The sequence below is a fragment of the Xenopus tropicalis genome, chromosome 9, assembly GCF_000004195.4.
Source record: "Xenopus tropicalis strain Nigerian chromosome 9, UCB_Xtro_10.0, whole genome shotgun sequence".
Classification (NCBI taxonomy): Eukaryota; Metazoa; Chordata; class Amphibia; order Anura; family Pipidae; genus Xenopus; species Xenopus tropicalis.
Window position 1 is genome coordinate 3,037,491 of NC_030685.2, and position 20,413 is coordinate 3,057,903.

At 45.3% G+C, this 20,413-nt stretch overlaps 1 protein-coding gene across 1 annotated transcript; it reads right to left on the reverse strand.

Moving 5' to 3' along the window:
- Positions 1–569: 569 nt before the first annotated feature.
- On the reverse strand, positions 570–15,389 carry LOC105945441 (oocyte zinc finger protein XlCOF7.1). Its single transcript, XM_031893130.1, is given in 6 exon segments — positions 570–932; positions 935–1,696; positions 12,721–14,190; positions 14,798–14,927; positions 15,025–15,162; positions 15,273–15,389. Coding segments are annotated over 6 exon segments (2,820 nt in total). The 3' UTR covers positions 570–729.
- Between the last annotated feature and the right edge of the window lie 5,024 nt (positions 15,390–20,413).

The window sequence follows — 20,413 nt, forward strand, 5'->3', positions numbered from 1 at the left end:
ATAACACCCACCCCTTTTGATAAAGCCAAAGAGAAATGGGACAAAATACTCCCGCAGCTAAGTGATGAACAGTGTGAAGAAGCAACGGACCATATATATGACTTCCTCATAGCCACCAGGGACAGTGTCATACAATTCAAATTCTACCACCAAGTATATATCACCCCAGCCAGACTCAAAGTGATAGGTAGATCACCAAACGCAGAATGCCCCAAATGTCATAACAACAATGCAGGATTTATCCATATGGTAGGAGAATGTACCCACATAGCTAGCTATTGGTCTGGAATCATGCGATACCTGGATGAGCACCTGGCCCTCCCTAGAGTTAAGACTCCAGAAGTATGCCTCCTAGGCGTATTGTACAAAACTATGTACTATACCTTACACTGAGACTGCTAAAGTTACCAGCTACACTGTTGGTAGCTAAAGTTTTGTATGTATTGTTTGTCTATCAAAATGAAAAAATAAACATCTTTACAAAAAAAAAAAAGATGCAATCAGTGTGCAAGAAATGTCAGGTTGATTTGTAAAACATTTCCCTCATTCAGACAAAAGAAATGGTTTCTTTCCTGTGTGGGTACTTCGTCGATGGAACTAAGGTCTAAACAAGTGATAAAATATTTCAAACATGTATATCAAGATATAACTGATGTCAAAGAGATGTTTGCTGGAGGCCTGTTTTATAAAACATTTCACACATTAAGTTTTAGGGTTTTTTTTTGTGAATTATAAAGTGTGATTTGCAAAACATTTCCCACATTCAGAACAAGAGTATGGTTTCTCCCCTGTGTGAGTCATTTGATGACGAGTAAGGGATTGTTGAGTTGTAAAACATTTTGTGCATTCAGAACAAGAAAAACCTTTCTCTCCTGTGTGGCTTTTTCGATGATTAGTAAGTCCTGATGAACGGGTAAAACGTTTCCCACACAAAATGGTTTCTCTCCTGTGTGAATCCTTTGATGACGAGCAAGATCACCTCGATTTGAAAAACATTTCCCACATTCAGAACAAGAGTATGGTTTCTCCCCTGTGTGAGACTTATTATGACGAGCAATGTCACCTTGATTTGTGAAACACTTCCCACATTCAGAACAAGAGTAAGTTTTCTCCCCTGTGTGAGACTTATTATGACGAGCAATGTCACCTTGATTTGTGAAACACTTCCCACATTCAGAACAAGAGTAAGTTTTCTCCCCTGTGTGAGACTTATTATGACGAGCAATGTCACCTTGATTTGCGAAACACTTACCACATTCAGAACAAGAGTAAGGTTTCTCCCCTGTGTGGGTTCTCCGATGGACAGTGAGTTTTGATGAAGTGGCAAAACATTTCCCACATTCAGAACAAGAAAATGGTTTCTCTCCTGTGTGGGTTCTCAGATGGACAGTGAGTTCTGATGAAGTGGCAAAACATTTCCCACATTCAGAACAAGAAAATGGTTTCTCTCCTGTGTGGGTTCTCAGATGGACAGTGAGTTCTGATGAAGTGGCAAAACATTTCCCACACTCAGAACAAGAAAATGGTTTCTCCCCTGTGTGAGTCATTTGATGACAAGCAAGATGACCTTGATTTGTAAAACATTTCCCACATTCAGAACAAGAGTAAGGTTTCTCCCCTGTGTGGGTTCTCAGATGGGCAGTGAGTTCTGATGAAGTGGAAAAACATTTCCCACACTCAGAACAAGAAAAACATCAGGGAGAAACATCAGGGTTTGTGAGATTCCCATCATTATTACAACATAAAGTTGCTTCCGTATGTGCTGTAACATCGCTCCCATCTTTATACTCACAGGCTGCTAAAGGGAAGGGTAGAGACTGTTATTTATGGCTGATCAGAGATATATTTGATTTTCAACAAACAAATAGAATTACAGGATGAGCACTACAGTGAGCCAATAGATGACAAGAATACAAAGAACAGGTGAAATTCATCGCAAGGGTTGTGCACCTTCAAATTATACTTTGGTAGGTTCTAGAACGGCTAATTCTATCAACTTTTCAATTTTATTCAATTTTTTTTTAATGTTTTGTTAATTATTTGCTTCCTTCTGCCCTTTTCCAGCTTTTCAGTGGGGGATTCCAGCAGCAAACAAAAGCTATTGCTCTGTGAGGCTACAATTTTACTATCACGATTACTTTATATTATGGCTGCTGTGCCAGGGGGACCCTGTATCCAGATCCTGAGGCCCTTCTCCAGGGAAGTGTCTCACTCACACATCCTACTTGGGTGATTGGGGGGTTTAAATGCTCACAGCCCTCACTCATCCAATCGGGGACACACACATATACCCATTTTGGACTTGTCAGAATATGCAGTTTTCAAAAATGTAGCAGATAACAGATAGCTCCGTAAAATATAATGGTGTTTTACATAGTTGATCAGCTATGTAACCTGAGCCTTTTCTCCTTATTTATAAACTATATATAGTTTCACCAGTGCAGGGCTTCCTAGAGAAGGTACTGAACATAACTGAACAACCAAAAAAGCTCAGTCACTTAAGAACTAATAAGAACTAGGGATGCACCGAATCCACTTTTTTAGGATCCGGCCAAACCCAGAATCCTGTCTGAAAATTTTTTTACTCCTTATCTTTCTATTCAGCCCCTCCCCTATTCATATACCTGTCTCCCATTGCAACTCTACCTTAGAAAGTCCCTGGTTGCTACGGTAATTTACACCCTAGCAACCAGATAACAGCTAAAATGCCAAACTGGAGAGCTGCTGAACAAATGGTAAAATAAATAAAAACTAGATAAACTAAATAGAAACCATTACTCACCCGGTGGGCGGAGCTGCTGGGGCTCCTCCTCCTCCTTTATCCCTTCCCTGTAAAGGGCCTTGTTTCCTTTTATATACTCCCACTCCTCCAAGGAAAAATAGATGGAAACATCCTCACACCTTATGGCAACCTGGCACACACAATGTTACAGTCATCCCCCAGCCAGAGAAAGGGATTATCATACACTGTTACTAAACAATAAGGGGGGATTGGGGGGCCGCACCCACCTCTCCAGTCAGCAGCTGGATGATGTTGGAGATGAGTTCCAGGATCTTCTTGTCATTTTCCTTCTGTATGACGGAGCCAGGGGCATGCAGGGCCCCCAAACCCACAGTTGGGCTCTTCTTCTTAGGGATGACGTAGCCCTATGTATTGAGAGGGAGAGAGAATGATGAGTGTGTAACGCAGCAGAGAGACCCCCTTTGTACAGACAGACAGTCTCTTCTCACTGTGCCACTCACAGTGCCCCCCTCACCTCTCCAGTCAGCAGATAGATAATCTCCAGTGTGAGATTCAGGATTCTCTCCTTCCGCTCCTCATTTTTATCCTTCTTCCCCATCACTGGGTCACTCGCTTCCTCCCACATTCCCATTGGCTCCTTGTGGGAGGGAGGGGCCTGGAAGTGGAATTAAGCACTTACACATTTCTATAGGGGATTATTCCCAGCAATATCCCCCAAAACAATTACAGGGGCTCAGACCCACAGAATCCCATTAAATCTCCCTACAGGGGGGCCCCAATAAGCCGTATATTATACAAAGGTTTCTCAGTGGATCAAGTTCAGGGAATGACCCCCCCCCCCACTCTGTTTACTCTCAAGCAAAAAGCATTTGTGGGGTTACACTGTTACCCCCAGTATCTGCCATTGCCAGGGAAGAGTGGGCTCCTCCTAAAATGTGCTCTGTTATTAATATTAATAAAATTAATAATGTCCCCCTCTGAGTGGCGTCACCAGCACTGGGTTCTGTCAGGGTCTGGTGGGGGAGCCTCAAATAATGAGAAACTGCCTCCGAACTTGAAGGGAAACTAAACCCTGCGGCTCAACCAAACGTTACTCAGCTGTTGCTGGACTACAAATCCCAGAATAATGTAACATATAATGAAGAGTGAGGCATTCTGGGAGCTGTAGTCCAGCAACATCAGGGCTGTATTCTTAAAGCAATATTGCCCAATAAAACTTTCCCCCATTAAAATGCAAGAAATCCCCCAATGAGAATCCCAGCTGATGTGAGTAAATCCGGCTCCCTGTTCTCTGTTCCTGCAATTGGAGTTGGGAGCAATAAGCACAGTTTCCCAGCACTGAACAAGTCTGTCCCTTTATCCCCATGTCTGATTCCTGTGCCATATAATGACGGGAAAATGCCATCATTATCTCTATATGTAAGGTACCAGCAAGGGGCCTGACACAGGGAATCAGCATTCTCATTGGTCACTTCTCTTGCATCTATAATGAAGTTTTGGGTCAGTAGAATTCTCATTGGGGAATTGGTTTCCATGTGTAATTAGGTTTTTTTTATCAACTTCTATAGAGCACTAGGGGGCGCAGTGGGGCAGCTTTACGGTTGGGTTTAGTGTCCGTTTAATGGCAGTTCCCAGAGCCAATTATAATGGCGACACCAGACTTTCCTGACAGAACCGGGTTCTTTAGTGATATCAGCCAATGAGAGCAATAATCCCTGATCGCTTATAGGAGGAACATGTATTTTACCCCTTTTGCCCTTGTTACCCGAGGGGGCTGTCGGCACTGCTTTGGGCTGAGCTCAGACGTGGGAACACAAAGATTGCTGCACCGATATCTACTGGGTGCAAATAGGCGGGCGCTTTGCTGTACGTATATTTTGTCCCACTTGGGGCTCCTTAGTGTCGCCGGCTCTGTCACTCACTGAGGGTGGGAGTCAGTTTCTGCAATAGTATCCCAAACACGGATCCACTCATAATAAATATTATTATTATGAATAATAAGATATTCAATTTCTTTTTTTTTTTTTTTTAACATTTCTTTTATTGAGCATTCAGAGGTAATAGTCATTTACAATACAGTTTCCATTGTTAACATTTTGTTATTTTATACCCAAATAAAGTAAAAATAAAGTAACATTTAACATAACATTAAACCGGTGTGGTACTTTCTTGCATTGTGCTTATATTCTGTAAATTATGTGCTGTAACACTTACATAACCCATCTGTAGGTCAGTGGGGACTCTTTTACATTCATTCTTTGACTGTGCAGTTTTCCCTTTACCTGGGGCGAGGGGGGGGGGGAGGTATCTCAGATGGGGCTACTGTGCCGTAAGTTACTGGGTCCACGTCAATCCATTTATCCCAAATTTTGTTGAATTTTTCTGGGCAGCCTCTTCTCAGGTAAGTAATTTTATAGAGGGGGATGTTTTTTTCTATTAATCGCTCCCAGGACCTTAAGGTAGGTCTTGATTGGGATTTCCAGTTTATAGCTACCGTATATACTCGAGTATAAGCCGAGTTTTTGAGCACTAAAAATGTGCTTAAAAAGTAACCCTCGACTTATACTCGAGTACATACGGTAGTTGCCTATGGATTCGCTGATGCAATGCGCTCCTTGCGCGCAAAGCGCCTCCCGTGTATGGTTGTGCGGCCAGACGCGTGCGCGCAGCGTCATACACGACGTAGCGCCGCTACCATTACGAGCTGAGGATCAGCAGGGAAGAGATGTGCACACGCGTAACATCAAACGCGCCATAACATCGCTTCCATTCCGAGACGCGCCGCTGCTTCGTTAAGGTATAACCGCTGCATCAGTAAGGGATCAGCAAGGAACAGATAAGATACGAGTTACATTTCAGGCAATCCTTGGCTTATGGTTCAGCATCTCAATATTCCTGCAAGGCTGCAAGCTGTCCTGGTCATTGCTTTTAAATGAATTGTGGTTTCTCCTTTCAGTTACATGTGTGTGCCCACAATTTGACTTGCGCATTAATCCCCTTGTAGTGTAAAGTCTGTTTAAAATACATTTTTCTTTATTTCACTGCTATGAAGCACTGCTATTGCCACTTGATTTGTCACTGTGAGCCTTGAATGCCCTTTCTATGCTAGGTCCCAGAGAGTTTGATGGTGGGGATTAGTGAGGTTTTTTTATACACAACATATCAAGTAAATTTTAAAGGAATACTGTCATTATTTTTATGGTATACTTTTAGTTCTAAATTACACTGTATACATAGCAAATAATTTAAAATTGTGTTCTTGAACCAACAAATGTATTTTTTTGGTTGTAATATAGGTGTGTAGACGCCATCTCAGTGCATTGCTACACATTAGAACTGCTTTCAGGTTGTTTCTCCTACTCCCATATAACTGGGGGAGTCCCAAGCCGGACTTGGATTTTTTACTATTGTGTGCTATTCTGATATATACTGGGAGCTGCTATCTTGATGCTTTCACATTGTTCTGCTAATTGGCTGCTGGGAGGGGGGTGATATCACTTCAACTTTCAGTAGTGGCTGCACCCTAGGCTTATACTCGAGTCAATAAGTTTTTCCAGTTTTCTTAGGTGAAATTAGGTACCTCGGCTTATACTCGGATCGGCTTATACTCGAGTATATACGGTATATTCTTTTTGGCGTAGAGACACAGAATTGATATTAGGGTTCGGTCTGCCCTGTTAGGTGTAACATCCTCCAACTGATTCAGTAATAATACCATGGGATCTAGTGGTAGTTGTATATCAGTTTTGGCTTCGATACAACGTATTACCTTTTTCCAGAATACCTGAATTTTTGTGCAGGACCATACCATATGTATATATCCCGCCTTGCTGTGATTGCACCGTGGGCATTTTGGGCTTTGGGCTGGGTTCATTTTGTGTAGTCTTAATGGAGTGAAGTATACCCTGTGCAAGAAGTTTATTTGGGTCAATTTGTCCTTGCTGCTTATTACCCCTTCAAAGGCGGAGTCGAGTATGTCTACCCAGACCTCATCCGTGAGCTGAGGGAGGTCTTGCTGCCATTTTGCATATAGTTTACTCAGAGAATTGTTTCCCAGCTGTGACAGTTGCCTATAAAAGTGTGACAGAGGTTTCTTAAGGTTGGCATCGTGAAGTTTCTATTCCCTTGGGGTTTGTGTCAATTGGTTGGTTGTTAAATTGGGCAGCTGTTGCATGTCTCATCTGCAGGTATCGAAACAACATTCTATTGGGAAGGGTATATTTTTGTTTGAGGTCCGGGAATGACAGTAGATTACCATTTCCTATTATGTCGGCAAGGTATTTTATGCCATATTGCGCCCATAGTTGGGGGTCTGGTATGGTATTAAAATGTTGTAAGTGTGGGTTACACCAGAGTGGGGTATGGGCCGAGCAATGCTGCTGATTTTTCGGGTAGCGCTGGAGCACTTGCTGCCAAACCTTCACTGTTGCTTTCATTAGGGGGGAACACTTTATGTTATACTTAGTACCCCTATATAGTAGGTTTTTCAGTTCCTCAAGGGATCCCACTATTTGCGCTTCCAGCAGTGTAGCTGCGTTTGTCAGGGTTGGGATAACCCAATTGTGAGCTACTGAAAGTTGGGTTGCCTGATAGTATAGGTACAGGTTTGGTGCTGCTAATCCACCCTGGTCTGTGGGGAGTTGCAGCGTTCTCAGAGCTAGTCTGGGGAGGTTTTTGTTCCAGAACAAAGTTAACATTAGGCTCTTTAGTTTAGTAAAGAGTCCTTTTGGTAAGAGTAGCGGGGCTTGTCTAAGTATGTAGGTTAGCTTTGGTAGTATTATCATTTTGAATATATTTATTCCGCCTATTATGGAGAGCGGAAGATGGGCCCACGATTCTATTTTAGTTTCCATGTATCTTATAATTGGTTGTATGTTGAGTTCTGCAAATTTTCTTAGGTCGGCGTGGATCCAGACCCCCAGGTATTTGAAAGCTTGTACCCATTGTAGTCCTTGTATGTGTGTTGGGGTGTTGATCGGGAGGGTGTCTATTGGGAAGATTACCGATTTGGACCAGTTGATTTTTAACCCTGAGTAATCCGTGTGTGTATTTATCACTTTGAGTGCTAGTGGTAGGGCTTGTTGGTGGTTTGCTAAATATAATAATGTATCATCCGCATACATTGATATAATTTCTTCCCTGGGGCCCAATCGCAATCCGTTGTTTGTAAGTGTTTGTTTAATCCGGCTGGCCATGGGTTCCATGGCCAGTGCAAATAATAGTGGGGAAAGCGGGCAGCCCTGTCTTGTTCCCCTGCTAATTGGGAAGGGATCCGAGACTCTGTTGTTAGCCCTTACTTTTGCTACTGGAAGGTGATATAGTTCTCTCACCCAATCTATATATGGCTGGGGAATTCCCATTACCCCCATTGTGGCCCAGAGATACTCCCACTCCACCGAGTCAAAGGCCTTCTCATTATCAAGTGAGGCGATTAGTCTGGTACCTATGTTATCGTGTTGTGTGGCTAAGTTGGTATATAGTCTCCTAATATTGATATCTGAGATATTCAATTTCTGCCTAATTAAGCACATTGGAATTAGTATTTACCATGGGCTGAACTACCAATCCCAGAATCCCCTGTTACCCAAATCATGCAAAGTCTGCAAATCAAAAAGTTCATGTTACTTTCCTTTTAGAGACAAATGACAGGAAGTTGTGTTTATTGACTCTCTGCTCTATAACCAGAGCCTTGCACTCGTATCATTAAGGTCCATGTCGGCTGGTTCTGGTGGGAGCAAACTCAGAGCCTATTTATATAAAGCAGCCAATCAGAGCTCTTGTTGTACTACAACTCCCAGCAGGAACCCCAGATACCCTTCAGCTGTTGGGCGCTGGGTGCAAGTGATTGGCTGCAGGTCGGGCACGGGGGGTATAAAGTGTCTCCATCTTGCCCAGTGGGTAACACAGCAGGTAAGGGCAGGGGCAGTATTACTAATATAGCAGCAATGTACTTACCCTTACATTTCTATTCCCCTCTGCCCACTTACACCCCAATCTGCCCCAATCCCCCACTCCCATCCCAGCCTGCCCCCCCAACCCACCCCCTTATGTCCCCCCAGGGTCACCAACCCTTATCCCTACTATTCCCCCACTCTCCCTACCTGCCCCTGCTGCCCCCCAGTATGTATAGCTGCCCAGCTGCCCCTATTTGCCCCCTGCACTCACTCAGCTCTGGGCTTTATCTGGGGCAATTATCAGCCCAGCTGCCCCTATTTGCCCCCTGCACTCACACAGCTCTAGGCTTTATCTGGGGCAATTATTAGCTTTATCTTGGGCAATTATTAGCCCAGCTGCCCCTATTTGCCCCCTGCACTCACACAGCTCTGGGCTTTATCTGGGGCAATTATTAGCCCAGCTGCCCCTATTTGCCCCCTGCACTCACACAGCTCTGGGCTTTATCTGGGGCAATTATTAGCCCAGCTGCCCCTATTTGCCCCCTGCACTCACACAGCTCTGGGCTTTATCTGGGGCAATTATTAGCCCAGCTGCCCCTATTTGCCCCCTACACTCACACAGCTCTGGGCTTTATCTGGGGCAATTATTAGCCCAGCTGCCTCTATTTGCCCCCTGCACTCACACAGGTCTGGGCTTTATCTGGGGCAATTATTAGCCCAGCTGCCCCTATTTGCCCCCTGCACTCACACAGCTCTGGGCTTTATCTGGGGCAATAATTAGCCCAGCTGCCCCTATTTGCCCCCTGCACTCACACAGCTCTGGGCTTTATCTGGGGCAATAATTAGCCCAGCTGCCCCTATTTGCCCCCTGCACTCACACAGCTCTGGGCTTTATCTGGGGCAATTATTAGCCCAGCTGCCCCTATTTGCCCCCTGCACTCACACAGCTCTGGGCTTTATCTGGGGCAATTATTAGCCCAGCTGCCAAGGGCATTTCCATTATACTTTCCTGCCAAGAATGGGCCCCTCAGTGCTTCCCCTCAGGCTGCAGGGGGGCCTTGGTACCAAATGGGAGAGGAATTCACTTATGGTGGGTGGGTTGGGCTTGGAGCTGCCACAGAAACTGCACTGACTCAGTAGCAAAGTGTCCCTGGGAATCAGCTCATGTGTTGGGAACAACAAGGTAACACTGCTCCTTTAGTGCCACCATTAGTGCAGCCCCGCTCCCTTACTCACCTCTTTCCCACACTGCTCTGCTGCCTGTAGCTGTGAGGGAGGGAACTGAGGAGCTGGGACACTCACTCATTGGCTGGGAGGGGAATGTGGGCGGGACAGAGAGCGGCGGAGAAGAATGATTGGATCAGTGAGCACAAGGGCGGGACAGAGAATTAGCGAGGGAAAACTCACAGACTGTTGTGTAAGTTTAAAAATAACGGATCCTTTCAGGATTTTCAGCCCATTAGTTGCTCAGACAGTGAGCAGAGAGGAAATAACAGAGCTCATTAACTGACAAAGTTGCACAAAACCAGTAACTATGGAACCAATCAGCACTGGCCGGCTAGTTCAAGGCGCACTGATACACATATTATAACTACAAACTGGTTACAGCAGGGAAACTTTCCCACATGTGCCACAGGAAACATCTGTAGAGATTAAAGCATTCTGGGAAATGTAGTTTTTTCTCATTTCAGACTTTACAGGGGCCCTTTATGTCCACAAGTGCAGTTTTGAGCACAATCCTTCCCATAATGCAGTTTTCTCCTCAGAATTCCAGTATTGCTATGGTTACAGTGGGGGTGAGCCCCTGACGCACTGATGCGCTGCACTACTGATGTGCCTGCCGGGGGGGGGGGGTACCCATGGGTCATGGGTGGGTTTGGGCCCAACTCTTCCTGCAGCCCTCCCACCTGTGGCTATTTATATATGTACACCTGCTTGCCCCGCCCCCTCCATGACATCAGCAATGGGGTGCAGCAGGCCGGGTCGGATGCAGGTCGGGTTAGGATTGCCTTCCCCAGAATGCAGTTTGGGGCTCTTGGTGTCAGCGTGGGCTAAAATGACCCCTTAGTTGGTCAAGTCCGAATACTCCTTGCCCCGCAGTACAGTAGGAGACATGCAGCCAATCAGAACCCTTCCCTAAATAGATGTAGGATGCTCCAGCTTTAACACTACATGAACATGCCCACTTATCCCACATTTAAAAGGTGCCCCCTCGCCCACACTTCATGACCTACTCCTAAACAAATTATTTGGATAAATCCCAAAACAAAATGGAGTACACAGAAAATGGCCGACCATATACCTTGTACTTGTGTGTGTGAATCATTAAACCATGGGGATCTTTAGATAATACTATCCAGTCTGCCTAATAGAGCCGACAACTCCTGGTCAATATAAAAACTTCAGAAAACAATATAAAAGCAGCATTAAAACAAGCAGTGGCCAAACTGCAAGCGGAAATCTCCTCACTTGCCCACTGACTGGGGGATTCACAGGTCTCCATCCGTTTTTGGACATCGAAATAAAAAGGGACTTAAAAAAACAACCTTTACCCTGGAAAGATAGAATCAGCGCCACGATGAATGTAACTAATTTTATATGGGATCACTAGCCACACAGAATTAGAACAACCATCTTGCCCAGGAAAAACAAAATGGAGGTCGAACACTTTCCTGAACAAAGATTACAGCAGGGAAGGGAGGGGGAGGTGGGAGAAGGGAGGGGGAGAGAGGAACAAGCTGCTCCCTGTTTAAACTATAGAAGCCAAAGGCGGTCTTTCTTTTCACCAAGGAACTGGCCATACACATAAATTATTTTTCTTTACTTAATGACCAATTTCAGTGTGATCCAACTAAACCGAAATGTGTCTATTGATGAGCGGCGGTGATTAGATGATGAATTGATAACAGGTGTCAATGAAACGGCATGAACATTTGTTTTCTATATGGATGCTCAATAAAGAAAGGAATCACAGATATAAAAGTTAAATTTTTTTACTTTTTTTTTTTTTTTAAATTTACAACAATGAGAAACTGAAAAAATACAAAAATTATATAAATCACATCCTCTTCCGGTTTGTGCTTCAATTAGACAATATTGCTTGAAATGGTCGTTTCCGTTAGTCATACTGACCATTTTATGGTAACCACGGTCGTACTATAATGCGACAGCATTTCTGCCAAAGCCAGTTATATTGAAAGAGCGCCTCTTCTGGGCAAAGGGTGCCACCTCCCAAAGCATGTCCTGTCAATCAAAACCTGACTCCACCTACTGCATGAAGAGAGACAGATGAGAAGATGGGAAGAGTGAGGAACAACTTAGTTATTTAAAAAACAGGGCAGAATATTTAATTGAATATATTGAGTTTCTTATTTCAGTCAGATGAAGCTTATATTTAATTTTTGCTAATTTTATATTTAATTTTGATGATTTTAGTTAATGCATATAAATTAGAAAAATGCTTGGTATGTTCCCAGAAATCAGTGTACTATTGATGTGCGGAATGGCCAAAAACCCACCAGACCTGTGGGTCGGGCAGGATCGGGCTGACATCCACACATTAGAAGCAGGTTGTGGGCGTGGAGGGAGGCAGAATAGCTAGGCCCGAATCTGCTCGTGATCCAATTTAAATGAGCCCTCTCTTCTTACTGTCTATAACAGCGTATCTTGCTCATTAGTGAAGTGCAAGTTGACAAACAGTCAACCTGAACTCAAACTTGCCCCTTCTAAATCTGCACGCAACCCAACTCTGACATCACAGAGGGGGCCTATAAAAAATATGCCACCAGAACCAGGACTTGGTTACATCGCGGGAAGGAAGGGAGGCAGGCAGAATAGCCTTACATTTGGAACCCCCAGAGTTTATAACTTTTCTTCTCCTTTAGGGTTTGATGAAGTGGCAAAAGATTTTCCAAAAGAAACTGGTTTCTCCCGTGTGTGAGTCCTTTGATAATAAGCAAGGTAAGCTCAAGTACAGGAAAAAGGATTCTCCACCATGTGGGTGAATCATCAATGGACAGTAAGGTCTGATGAAGCAGAAAAACATTTCCCACATTCAGAACTAGAAAAAGGTTTCTTCACCGTGTGGGTTTGTGTGACTCCTTCGATGACGAGCAAGATCGGATGGAATTGAAAAACATTTCCCACATTTCGCACAGGAAAAAGGTTTCTCCACTGTGTGGGTTCGTCGTCGATGTAGAGAAAGTTCTGATGAAGTGACAAAACATTTCCCACATTCAGAACAAGGAAATGGTTTCTCTCCAGTGTGAGTCCTTCGATGACGAGCAAGGTCGGAACGAATTGAGAAACATTTCCCACACTCAGTACAGGAAAAAGGTTTCTCCTTCATGTGGGTTCGTCGTCGATGGGCAGTAAGGTCTGATGAAAAGGTAAAACTTTTCCCACATTTCAGACAGGTAAAAGGTTTCTCCTCCATGTGGATTCGTCGTCGATGGACAGCAAGTTCTGATGAAGTGGCAAAACATTTCCCACATTCAGGACAAGGAAATGGTTTCTCCCCTGTGTGGGTTCTGTAATGTGCAGTAAGGTCTGATGAAGTGGCAAAACATTTGCTGCATTCAGAACAAGAATATGGTTTCTCCCCTGTGTGAGTCCTTCCATGACGAGCAAGGTTGGATTGATGTGAAAAACATTTCCCACATACAGAACAAGAAAATGGTTTCTCCCCTGTGTGAGTCCATCGATGACGAGCAAGGTTGGATTGATGTGAAAAACATTTCCCACATACAGAACAAGAAAATGGTTTCTCCCCTGTGTGAGTCCATCGATGACGAGCAAGGTTGGAACCATCTGAAAAACATTTCCCACATACAGAACAAGAAAATGGTTTCTCTGTTTTGTGGGTTCGTAGATGTTTATATAAGTCTTTCTTATTACTAAAATGTATATGACACTCATTACAGCTGTATTTCCCACTTAATGTATTTTTTGTCATGTCAGATTTATCTGGGGACCAGTGGGCATCTTCATGATTTTTATTACCCCTCATTTTAAAGAGGCTGCTAATTATGCCGTATCCCATGATAGGAGTAGGTGTATCTATTCCCTGTATCTGTTCTGTAAGGGGATTAATGCTGCAATCTGATTGGTTCCCCCCTTCCCATGAGGCCACCTCCTCTTTAATCCCATCTGCTATATAATTGGCTGAAAAACTGTTATTCAGGCTGCATCCCATAATACTAGTAGGTGTATCTGTTCCCTGTACTGGTTCTGAAACTGTAATAATATTATAATCTGATTGGTTTTCCTCTTCGCAGGAAGACGGTTCCTCTTTAATACCCTCCGATATATTCAGGCTGCACCCCATGATAGGAGTAGGCGTGTCTGTTCCCTGTATCTGTTCTGTAAGGGGATTAATGCTGCAATCTGATTGGTTTCCCCCTTCCCATGAAGCCTCTTCCTCTTTAATCCCATTGGCTGGTGGGGGCTGTTCCGCTGGAGAAACATCAGGGTTTGTGAGATTCCCATCATTATTACAACATAAAGTTGCTTCCGTATGTGCTGTAACATCGCTCCCATCTTTATACTCACAGGCTGCTAAAGGGAAGGATAGAGACTGTTAGTTATGGCTGATCAGAGATATATCCGAGTGAAAAACTTTATCTAATAATAAGAAAATAGCGTTATAGGTTCTACTGTAGAGGAGAAAGGAAACAACCCCAGAACCTAACTGCTGACTGGTTCCTATCCTACAGTGGCGCCGCCCCCCCTGCACAGCCTGGGAAAGGAGGCAGCAGGAAGTGGCACAGATGGGCGGGGCTAGTGGGGTTTTTGAAGGAATTTTTTTTAAAAATCAGCCTAAACACTACTTTTTAGAGAACATTCCTTCTATATTTAGAGTAGTATAATGCACTGGCACACACAAAATGTCCTCTATAACTCTACCATTATACCCCCAGCTTCCTCCTCTCCTCCTATAAACCCTTTATTAACTCTTCTCTTTTCTTCTTATTAACTCTGTCCTTTTTTATATGTCCTTGATCTGCATAAAATGTTGCATTTGTTTATCAAATGATTAAAAAAAAGATCTGCATGACAGCTCGGTGTCTCTGCTATAATTACATTCTTCTGGGTCTCTCTAAAAAGACATATTATACTGTATAGACTCTATGCTCTGTATATGATAGAAACCATTACTCACCCAGTGGGCGGAGCTGCTGGGGCTCCTCCTCCTCCTTTATCCCTTCCCTGTAAAGGGCCTTGTTTCCTTTTATATACTCCCACTCCTCCAAGGAAAAATAGATGGAAACATCCTCACACCTTATGGCAACCTGGCACACACAATGTTACAGTCATCCCCCAGCCAGAGAAAGGGATTATCATACACTGTTACTAAACAATAAGGGGGGATTGGGGGGCCGCACCCACCTCTCCAGTCAGCAGCTGGATGATGTTGGAGATGAGTTCCAGGATCTTCTTGTCATTTTCCTTCTGTATGACGGAGCCAGGGGCATGCAGGGCCCCCAAACCCACAGTTGGGCTCTTCTTCTTAGGGATGACGTAGCCCTATGTATTGAGAGGGAGAGAGAATGATGAGTGTGTAACGCAGCAGAGAGACCCCCTTTGTACAGACAGACAGTCTCTTCTCACTGTGCCACTCACAGTGCCCCCCTCACCTCTCCAGTCAGCAGATAGATAATCTCCAGTGTGAGATTCAGGATTCTCTCCTTCCGCTCCTCATTTTTATCCTTCTTCCCCATCACTGGGTCACTCGCTTCCTCCCACATTCCCATTGGCTCCTTGTGGGAGGGACTGGCCTGGAAGTGGAATTAAGCAGTTGAATATTTAAAAACAAAAACAAAAGCCTACTGTTCCCTGCAAACAGAGCCCAGGAAACAATTTTTTGAGTAACACTTGCCCTTTAAGAAACAAACACTGAAGTCTAGTTGTGAGCACAAAGGCAGAGACCCAAGCAGAATAACTAGTCTAGCCATGAGCTGAACTACCAATCCCAGAACCCGTTACCCAAATTCTAAGTCTAATAATGCAATGTTTTCAAACTCAGAGCCTGTAGAAGTTGCAGCACCTATTTATTTATATAAAGCAGCCAATCAGAGCTCTTGTTCCACTACAACTCCCAGCAGGAACCCCAGATACCCTTCAGCTGTTGGGCGCTGGGTGCAAGTGATTGGCTGCAGGTTGGGCACGGGGGGGTATAAAGTGTCTCCATCTTGCCCCCTGCACTCACACAGCTCTAGGCTTTATCTCTGGCAATTATTAGCCCAGCTGCCCCTATTTGCCCCCTGCACTCACACAGCTCTGGGCTTTATCTGGGGCAATTATTAGCCCAGCTGCCCCTATTTGCCCCCTGCACTCACAGCTCTGGGCTTTATCTGGGGCAATTATTAGCCCAGCTGCCCCTATTTGCCCCCTGCACTCACACAGCTCTGGGCTTTATGGGGGCAATTATTAGCCCAGCTGCCCCTATTTGCCCCCTGCACTCACACAGCTCTAGGCTTTATCTGGGGCAATTATTAGCCCAGCTGCCCCTATTTGCCCCCTGCACTCACACAGCTCTGGGCTTTATCTGGGGCAATTATTAGCCCAGCTGCCCCTATTTGCCCCCTGCACTCACACAGCTCTGGGCTTTATCTGGGGCAATTATTAGCCCAGCTGCCCCTATTTGCCCCCTGCACTCACACAGCTCTGGGCTTTATGGGGGCAATTATTAGCCCAGCTGCCCCTATTTGCCCCCTGCACTCACACAGCTCTGGGCTTTATCTGGGGCAATTATTAGCCCAGCTGCCCCTATTTGCCCCCTGCACTCACACAGCTCTGGGCTTTATCTGGGGCAATTATTAGCCCAGCTGCCCCTATTTGCCCCCTGCACTCACACAGCTCTGGGCTTTATCTGGGGCAATTATTAGCCCAGCTGCCCCTATTTGCCCCCTGCACTCACACAGCTCTGGGCTTTATCTGGGGCAATTATTAGCCCAGCTGCCCCTATTTGCCCCCTGCACTCCCACAGCTCTAGGCTTTATCTGGGGCAATTATTAGCCCAGCTGCCCCTATTTGCCCCCTGCATTCCCACAGCTCTAGGCTTTATCTGGGGCAATTATTAGCCCAGCTGCCCCTATTTGCCCCCTGCACTCCCACACTCAGTAGCAAAGTGTCCCTGGGAATCAGCTCATGTGTTGGGAACAACAAGGTAACACTGCTCCTTTAGTGCCACCATTAGTGCAGCCCCGCTCCCTTACTCACCTCTTTCCCACACTGCTCTGCTGCCTGTAGCTGTGAGGGAGGGAACTGAGGAGCTGGGACACTCACTCATTGGCTGGGAGGGGAATGTGGGCGGGACAGAGAGCGGCAGAGAAGAATGATTGGATCAGTGAGCACAAGGGCGGGAGAATGAGTTAGGGACAGAGGGGAAACTCACAGACTGCAGAGTTAGGGACAGAGGGAAAACTCACAGTTTGCTTTGTTAGTGTAAAAATTTCTGATCCTTTCAGTATTTTTCACCCAGTAGTCATTCAGAGTGGAAATAGCAGATAAAGTTGCATAAAATCACTAACTATGGAACCAATCAGCACTGGCTGCCTAATTCTAGGTGCCCTGATACAGGCGGGGTAGAACTTGTGCAATAGGAGGTATTATGGCTGCGCACTTATTACAGAGCTGCTGACCCAGAGGTTATCCTGCAGGGGGCACTATATTTAATGTTGGAACTGGGCCAGGGAATTGGGGCTCTCCCCTCTGGCTCTGCTGTGTATATAGTTACAGTAGTTCTAATTTTCTGTATTTCTGGACTTCCACAAGGTGCTTGTTGGCAGTGTAAGGGGTTCTTTATATCCACAGGGGCAGTTTTGAGCACAATATTTCCCATAATGCAGTTTTCCCAAGTGGGGACACAGGCAGGAAGCGAACCCTGGCGCTACTGACTGGGCTGGGGGCGGGGGCAGCGTAGGCCAACTGGCCAGTATTCTACCTGTAAAAGTGATGCTTGATGCCAATGTTATTAACAGGGGAAAGGTAGAAATATAGGGGAGGCCGGTATTTTTCCACAGAAAAGGTGGCAACCGTATGGCAGCGCCAGGGATCCCCTGCATCAATAGGCACAGCAGCGCCTGGTTCTGAATAAAAAATTAAAGGAGACATATCCTATAAAAATGATGAATGTAGCAGGGAATTATACTCCTCTAGATATAGAAGGATTGTGCTTAAAGTTGTGTTTCTGACTGATTTATTGAGAAATTCCCCCCAAACCCCACTAGCCCCGCCCATCTGTTCCACTTCCTGCTGGCTGAATTCTCTGGATGAGCTGGGGAGCCAGCGGCCCTCCATACCCTGCACTGTAGGATAGGAACCAATCAGCAGCTAGGCTGACCTGATAGGGAACTGCAGCCTGTCTGTGCTTTTGTGACTGCAGGGCTGTGATTGGCTCTCCCCCTCCTACTGTGCTTCTGGCAGAGACCGTTAGGACACGCCCACTCTCCATTTCACACTGGACAGAGAAGTGAGAGGATCTATAGGGAGCTCCAATAAAGGGGCCATTTTTACAGAGAGGATTAATTTTTAGCCCAAAGGGAAACCAGCACCGGATATTATTCATAATTGCCTACAAAATTAGCCATTTTTCCCATTTATCCAATATGTCTCCTTTAAGACCAACTGCAAATTGTCTCAGAATATGTGAGGTGAACATGCTCCCAACTCCAACTGCAGGAACAGAGAACAGGGAGCCGGATTTACTCACATCAGCTGGGATTCTCATTGGGAGATTCTTTTGCATTTCAATGCTGCCAATGCGGGCCCTAGAGAGCTGGGAAAGTTTTATTGGGCAATATTGCTTTAAGAATCCAACCCTGATGTTGCTGGACTACAGCTCCCAGCATGCATCACCCTTCATTATAAGTTACATTATTCTGGGATTTGTAGTCCGGCAGCAGCCGAGTAACGTTTGGTTGAGCCGCGCTGTGCAGCAGGGTTTAGTTCCCCTTTAAAACAGCTTATTTTCAGCTCCAGATGTTGCAGGATCCAGGAATTGAATTATAAGATCCTGGTGCCCCAGAAGCTAAAGCAGAGCTTCCCCAATGCAAACAATCATTGCTGGATCTGTTTTAAAGAAATAGGAACCCTCCTGTATGCTTTTCAGTACGGGCATCAGGGCCGCCATCAGAAATCATGTGGCCCCTCCTCCTCAGACATCCTGCCCCCAATGCCCCTCCCCCAGTGACCCTTCCCATCAGTACAAAGGATACACAGACATTGGTAGCCAGCATCCCCCAGTTACCCCCCCCCGCCAGAGCATCCTCCAGCTCTCCCCCAGTGACACACGGGGGGAGAGCTGGCCACCAATGACAGGGCCCGTAGTTCTTTAAAGGGAGCCCGAGCTAGAAAAAAAACTGTATCATGGCCGGGCCCCCTTTAAAGCGACGATCATCTGGGCCCGTGACAACTGTCCCCCCTGTGCCCCCATATGGCGGCCCTGACGGGCATTAAGGCTGACAATCATGTGCCGCCGAACCGTAGCAGTGTTATTGTTTTGGGATACAGACGCCAGTTCTATTATGCCCCATATCACTTTGGAGAGACATCTTTTTATTGCCACTCAGCTACTTATCCCCCAAGGTGGCAGTGACTAAGCAATGGCTGGCTATCTATTATCTACTCAAACAGCCAAACAAATAAAACCAGAGCTATGGTGGGCCCTATATAAAGCTACGGATGTATATATACATACACTTTGCCAGTAATCTGTTTGGGGACTGTGCATACATACCTGCAAGTGTATTAATATCATTTAATTGTATGAAGGTACATAGGTGAGACAGCTCCTTATGGGAACTGCCTGACTGACTAACACAATAATTATGGTACCTGATTATCTTGTCAGCCAATCAGAACACATCCCTACTTTGGTCAGTGAGATTCTAAGGGTATAACTTCTGGGATATGTAGCTTATTTACCCTCCCCCTCACACCTGAGCTTTCAGCGGTGCTTATTAGTGATATAATGTCTGTACTGGGCTTTGTTACTGCCGCTTCTCCTTCCCTGGGCTCCATTTTATTCTTACACGGGCTGTATAGAAGCTACAGAAGTGTAATGTAGTAGAATTCTACTGACTGAAAACTTCATTATAGATGCAGGAGAAGTGACCAATGAGAATGCTGATTCTCTGTGTCAGGCCCCTTGCTGGTACCTTACATATAGAGATAATGATGGCATTTTTCCCATCATTATATGGCACAGGAATCAGACATGGGGATAAAGCAGGGGGCTCAAACTCAATTTACCTGGGGGCCGCAGGAGGCAAAGTCAGGATGAGGCTAGACCGCATAAGGGATTTCACAAAAAATTGGCTTTCAAGGGATAATGCAAGGCACGGCGGGCGGGAGCTGCTGATTGCAGAAATGTGCACAATTAGCTCCTAAGCAGCTAATTGTGCACACAGAACGTCTTCCCATAATAACTGTTATGATGGCATAACGTCATTTCTGCAATCAGCAGCTCCCGCCCGCCGTGCCTTGCATTATCCCTTGAATCGCAATCCATTCATTGCTTTTGAGAAGGCGTTGGTGCGGGCCACAAAATATTGTACCGAGGGCCGCAAATGGCCCACGAGTTTGAGACCCCTGGGATAAAGGGACAGACTTGTTCAGTGCTGGGAAACTGTGCTTATTGCTCCCAACTCCAATTGCAGGAACAGAGAACAGGGAGCCGGATTTACTCACATCAGCTGGGATTCTCATTGGGGGATTCTTCTGCATTTTAATTGGCCCAGGGCTCTCACACACATGCACATAATGATACCTTTGC